This window comes from Centrocercus urophasianus, unplaced genomic scaffold (assembly GCF_019232065.1).
Source record: "Centrocercus urophasianus isolate 14NV4802_14NV808 unplaced genomic scaffold, USGS_Curo_1.0 seq_10, whole genome shotgun sequence".
Classification (NCBI taxonomy): domain Eukaryota; kingdom Metazoa; phylum Chordata; class Aves; order Galliformes; family Phasianidae; genus Centrocercus; species Centrocercus urophasianus.
In genome coordinates this window covers 37,631,793-37,637,792 of record NW_024884142.1, presented here as the reverse complement: position 1 = coordinate 37,637,792, position 6,000 = coordinate 37,631,793, and the positions used below count along the sequence as shown (strand labels likewise).

General features: G+C 39.8%; 1 protein-coding gene across 1 annotated transcript in view; it reads right to left on the bottom strand.

Moving 5' to 3' along the window:
* The window catches only part of LOC122165700, a 74,702-nt gene that overhangs the window by 58,387 nt on the left and 10,315 nt on the right, over positions 1-6,000 (bottom strand). The window contains exons 9-10 of the mRNA XM_042828958.1: positions 3,401-3,593; positions 1,474-1,601 (exon numbers count right to left, since the gene is read on the bottom strand). Of these exons, the coding sequence (XP_042684892.1) occupies positions 1,474-1,601; positions 3,401-3,593 (321 nt within the window). The remainder of the gene's footprint in view (positions 1-1,473; positions 1,602-3,400; positions 3,594-6,000) is intronic.

Sequence of the window (6,000 nt, the reverse complement as noted above, 5' to 3'; positions counted from 1 at the left end):
TTTTTTTTTTTGTTCTGTGTGTGTTTTTTTTTTTTTCTTTTCTCTTTTTCTACCCCCCCCCCCCCCCCCCCCCCCCCCCCCTCCAAAAAAAAAGCAAGTTTCTTAATACAGAAGATCTGTGATAAAAATAAAAGGTAGATTTGCAGAGGTAATGATGCAGCACTGGAAAGTGAGGTCTATTGGGATGAGAGCAGAAACTTATGGGCTAGGCAATTACATAGCTGTCACACAAGGCACCACTATGAAAACAGGAGAGGGGTCCTATGAGATTCTTAAACTACCTACAACTGTTTTAGTTTAAAAGCTTTTCTATTTAAAGCCTCTTCAGTGGCACACAGGAGATTCCCTAACATCCTCTGGCATTCCTATTCTGAGAACTGCCCTGTGCTATCCCAGGACTGAAAAGAAAACATTTCAAGTATATTAAAGCGACCTTAATTACTGCCTTTTCTCTCTGCTTCTGAAGTGGTCTATCTGCTACTTTACCTGACGTTACCTTCCTGACATTCTCTTTGTTGTTCTGGGGTCTGGTGAGTCCCATACACAGAATCACAGAATCACAGAATCACAGAATCGTAGGGGTTGGAAGGGACCTCCAGCAATCATCGAGTCCAACCCTCCCTCTCCCCCCCAAAACATCAAGTTCCTCTGGGTCTCCTATTCTGAATTTGTCTAATATCAAGGCTAATCTTTGGGCAAAAACAATATATACACATGTTCCACAGCAAAATACAGACACGTGACTAGATTCAGAGAGGAAAGAGAATACCTGCAGAATATGCAGCAGCCATAGTGAACAGCAAAGCTACAGTCCACTTAATAGACATAACTAGTATTTTTTAAACAAAATTTATCCCACAGAAAATCATGGCATTTTTGGCTCAAGTAGATTAACTAAAAAAGAAGAAATAAATTTGTAATGTATATAGTGTTATATATCACTTGTACTGATGAAAGGACTATCTTCTATAGTATATCCTGTAAAATACCTCTCTCCTTTCTTCTGACAAAGGGTAATCCAGCCCAACCAGCTGCAGACTGAACCTCTTCTTTTCGGGACTACAGAATAAAATTGGCATCTGGGACTCTTTGAGGACTCAAGCTCTGCAGGGGTTTACCCCAGCACTCATCGTGTAGCCTTGTCCTTCCTAATCATCTCTTACCCTGATGGGCAGTCTCACTGAGACCTTGCAGATATGCTGCCAATCCCTGGCACAGCAGCTACAAATGCACCTGACAAGAACAGTTCTGTTTCCTTATTGCAAAATAAGGACATGGGCCCAATTTACAGTACCCAATAGCTCCAGCCCTCTGGGCTCATCCCAGCCCAGCAGCACGTCCCTGTGCATCGGGAACTTGTACCACCATCCACATGTATTCACAACAGGAAATACTGCGGAAAGGGAGCCTTAAAACAACCTGAAGTGAGCTGATTGCAAGTCACTGTTTCCAGACCAAGAAAAATACCTGTACCTGGCATTTTTTTTCCAAGAGAGCAGTTTCACAGGTCCAAAGGTCAAACAACACTGCAAACCGATCCACAAAGGCATGTGCCCACTCAACAATATTGCTGCCACTGGATTTCCCACAAGTTACACTGCCTAAGGAAAACAAAAAGTAGGAAACAAGCAGATGTCAGTATCAGAGAGATTTCCACATGCCTGCAGTCCTAGAGCTTGTGGTACTTATTTTTATTTATAGCACAGAGTTGCGCTTTTTGCTCACCAGGGAACTCAAGTCCAGGAAAAGTCAAGTCCCATAAGATTTGGAGGGCCCCAGAGTACTCTACGAAGCAAAGAACAAGTGCACTAGGCATTTAGTTTAACATGTCTCATCTATCATCTTTTGATAAGTATTCTTTGAAGTAAAAGGCAAGGGCCAGAGTCCAAAGAGACCCACATAAAGAGGCAGAGACAGAGAAAACACAGGCTGGTTTCATGCCTCATCTGCCCGATATCTTACTGTGGGGGGTGGAGAGCTCTTGAGCTCTCAGAAAAGTTAAAGGGTAAAAAATCCTTAAAGGGTAGACAGCTTTGCTCCACTCGTTTGCCTCTAAGGACAGCCTTCCAGAAGATCTCCTCCAACAATTCCTTTAGCAGCCTGAAGTCCGCTCCCCTGAAATTCAGCATCTTGATTCCACTCTTTTCCGGGCCCATGTTACTCAAGATCATGAACTTGACCAGGGCATGGTCGCTGCAGCCTCTAATCTTATCCTCTAATCTTAACCTCTTTTATGATCTCTTCACTGTTGGTGAGCAACAGGTCCAGCAGTGCTTCACCTCTGGTGGGTATGTCTATTACCTGAACAAGAAAGTTGATGCCAATGTACTCTAGAAGTCTCCTGGACTGCTTGCAGCTCGCTGCATTATTTCCCAGCAGGTATCTGGTTGAATGGTTGAATGGTTGAAATCCCTCATCAGGATGAGAGCCTGCAAGTGTGACGTCACTTGCAGATGAAGCAAGAAGGCCTTGTCAACAGCCTCCCCTTGATCAAGGTGGCTTGTAGTAGAGCCCAATCACCAGCTGTCCTTTATTTGTCCAGTCCCAAATTTTTAGTCCACAGGCTCTCAACCTGTTCCTGACTGTTTTCTCAGGGGCAGCACTTCTCCCCTTTTTAACATAGAATGTCCACACATTCGGTTTTAGGGAAGAATGGTAAAACTCCCAAAATATTATCCCATCCATACGGAAAGCTATTCCAGTAACTCAAGAAATATTTTCTACATTTCTTTGAATATCATATGTGTACGTGCCATTTACGTACTGTTTTCTAATGCCTCCTCCCAAGTTTTCTACAATGTCTAGCTCCTTTCTCCTCACTATTCTACTGTAAGTATGGCTGCTCTTTTTAGAAATCTTTAATCCAGTCTGCCTCATCTTGTTCCAACTATAACAAAAAGAAGCAAGGTAAACAAAAAAGTATGCAGCACCAAATATTATGCAGCTTCTTATTTACAACCAAGAAAAGTTTTAAAGTGTTCAGAGGTGCATTTAATTCTGCAGAAAAGCCATCAAATACATTAATTGAAAACATTCAGAAATAATTAACATTTTCTTTTCTGACTGTCTTTATGCCTTGAAGACGTATTTGCTCATCGTATTATTTAAATACATCAATACATGTCCTTGCTGTGTTATTTTGCCTCCAGGATGACTTTCATGTCAGTGACCCCATATGAGTGCACAATTGTGATATTAACAATATATGACAAGCAATTTCACATGCCTACTTAGGTCTTCATACCACATTTATCACTTAACTAGTAAGATGAAGTTCCCAAACATTCAGTCAGAACATGGTTCTGAAGAAGTACAACTATTCAAGAAGTCATAGGCTTGGTCCACCTTGAAAACAGCAAACCGTTCTATCCCATGTGGTTTGGATCAGTAGATATCTTACTTTTATCTTTCTCGATGTACTGGCTGGCCACAAGCAGCAGCTTGTTTTCAAGCTCCTTTAGGTCCTCCAGTGCCACATCATATATGATGTAAGTCCCATGCTGGTCCTGTGAGTGGATATATCCATCTTCACAAGTGTGAAAGTCATCATGGTTTTCCACATCTGCAAACTCCATGAACTGAGCGCTGTGAACCTGCAAGCAAAAAAATTCCAGAGAAACAGAGATAGAAGCAGTCAGTTCTACTGCAATTTGGTATAATCAGCCAATCTACTAATGGATCAGGCCTGGTAACACGGAGTTTTGTCATTATCAAAGAACAAAAAAATAAAATATTGTCAAAATACACCTTTTTTTTCAGTAACACCTACACTCTTTATACTTTATAACTACATTTCATACTGTAAAGAGTTAAAAAATAAACTGTATAAAATTTCTACTGTGGCTAGCTTTTCCTTCGTATATCAAAGTCCACAAAAAGATCCAAAGAGGCTTCAAAATGAGAGCTTTTGACCTAGAATAGAATTTCTTCTTTGTTTTTGGGTTTTTTTGTTTGTTTGTTTGTTTTGTTTTTAGCTCAAATTTTGCAAAAGAAGTCTTAAATTCTGACATTTTAATATGAAGTCAACACATTTTCTGAAGACTTCTTGGGTAAATAACACTGGCGAGGTTTGTAGAGAAGCTCACATAGGCAAAGTATTTAGCAGTAATTAGAAGGAACACCCATTGACTGATGTTCCAGATTTTTATAAGGTCAGCATTCATTCAACAGAATAGCTGAACAGTGACCTCACTTTCCTAAAAAAACTCAGCATTTTAAGAAGAGAATCGTCTACATGTGCAATGAGTCACTGCTAACTTGGTAACACCCCAGGCAGGAATTCTACATTCAGCAGAAGTGACGCATTAGGTTTCAAAATATTCTGTTTCTTGAGTAGGAGTGCCACAAAGGGAATTACACACGCCTATCTCTAGGTGTATAATTACAGAAATTAATCTCCCACTGTAAATAAATGCTTGGTTTATTTAGTGCATGTGTACAGCAATAGAAGCCTTTAGAAATGATTCTTTTTCTAAGAATATAGCAAGTAAATACAAGCTCCTAGTTGTCCACTGTTTGTCTTTATTACTTCCTTGTTTTCAGTGCACCTTTGTTCTCATTTTAGTGCCAAAAAAAAATGCACTGTATATTGGCGCTTCCTCCTTTCACTAGCTTTGCTAATGCTTGCCTTTACTAAATCCCCAGTGCTACCCAAACTTATCTTGCTCTCATCTGGATATGTCAAAATTCTATTTAAAGAAAAGACAGAGAAAAGGTATTTGCTTTAGTCATAGGAAACTTCAGCATTCAAGTGCAAATGTACTGAGAACAGCTTGCCAGCTTCGCAGAACTACACTGGATCAGAACTTATTCATTCTCTTCAAGTTAATAAGACAGCTGTGCAAAACATAAACCTCATTTAAACAAAATGTTGGATCAGCCTCATCAGAAATATTCCTTTTTTTCTTTTTTTTTTTTCATTTGGTGAGAACTGTTCTTTCCTTATTCTTCTAAAGGGATTATTTGTTTCAGCACTCCTTGTGACAGGGTGCAGAATTGTTTATAGAATAATCAGTTTCATATTGATTTAGGTAAATAACTCGGCAAAAGCCAGTGTAACTTCACCATAGCAGGTAGAGGGGTTTTCAGTTATGTTTTTAAATACCTTCAGAGACAACATTATTAAAATATTTCACCTTTCAATCTCTTGAGGGTTTTTTTTTTAGTGATTCCTGCACCACTTCCCACTCCTAAAAATCTTGCTTAAAGCCAACTGTATTTTGTAGAAAGAGCATGTGACTGAAAAACTGGAGAGCTCTCACAAAGCAAACCTTAAAAAAAAAAAAAAAAAAGACTTTATCTCTGTAGTATTTGTTTCGAGAGTCATATTTAAAGACTTCCAAGCCATTTAAATACATCTTATGACCATAAAAACATTAATACCCAGCTATACATGTGTAGCAACAAAACAATTGACTGGTTATTTGTGTGAGATACTGTTTACGTGAAGGTTTTTGTTTTCTTCCTCTAACTTTGGGCAGGTTTACTGGAGCTTAGCAATTCCTTTTTGGGTTATGAAGCAATGCTCATGTTCCCACATATACTTCTATATTCTTCCAAACTGAATCTCAGCATGGGACAGAAAAAAGTTTTAATTTAAAGTAATGCATTGTTTGCAGGGCCTTCTATCATTGAAATCCGTGTTATTGATAACATCCATCCCAAGCAGTCTGCTACTGAAGGTAAAAAACTGCCTCCAAATCTCATTTTCAGACATATTTTGTATTGAGCCATCACAGTGACCCAGATGTCCAGAGGAGGGCCACTAGGATGATCAGGAGACTGGAGCACCTCCCCTGTTGAGGACAGGCTGAGGGAGCTGGGCTTGTTCAGCCTGAGAAAAGAAGGCTGCAGGGTGACCTCATTGCAGCCTTTCAATACCTAAAGGGAGCCCACAAACAGGAGGGGAATCAACCCTTTGAAAGGGTAGATAACAGCAGGACAAGGGGAAATAGTTTTAAGTTGAGGGAGGGGAGATTTAGGTTGGACATCAGGGGGAAA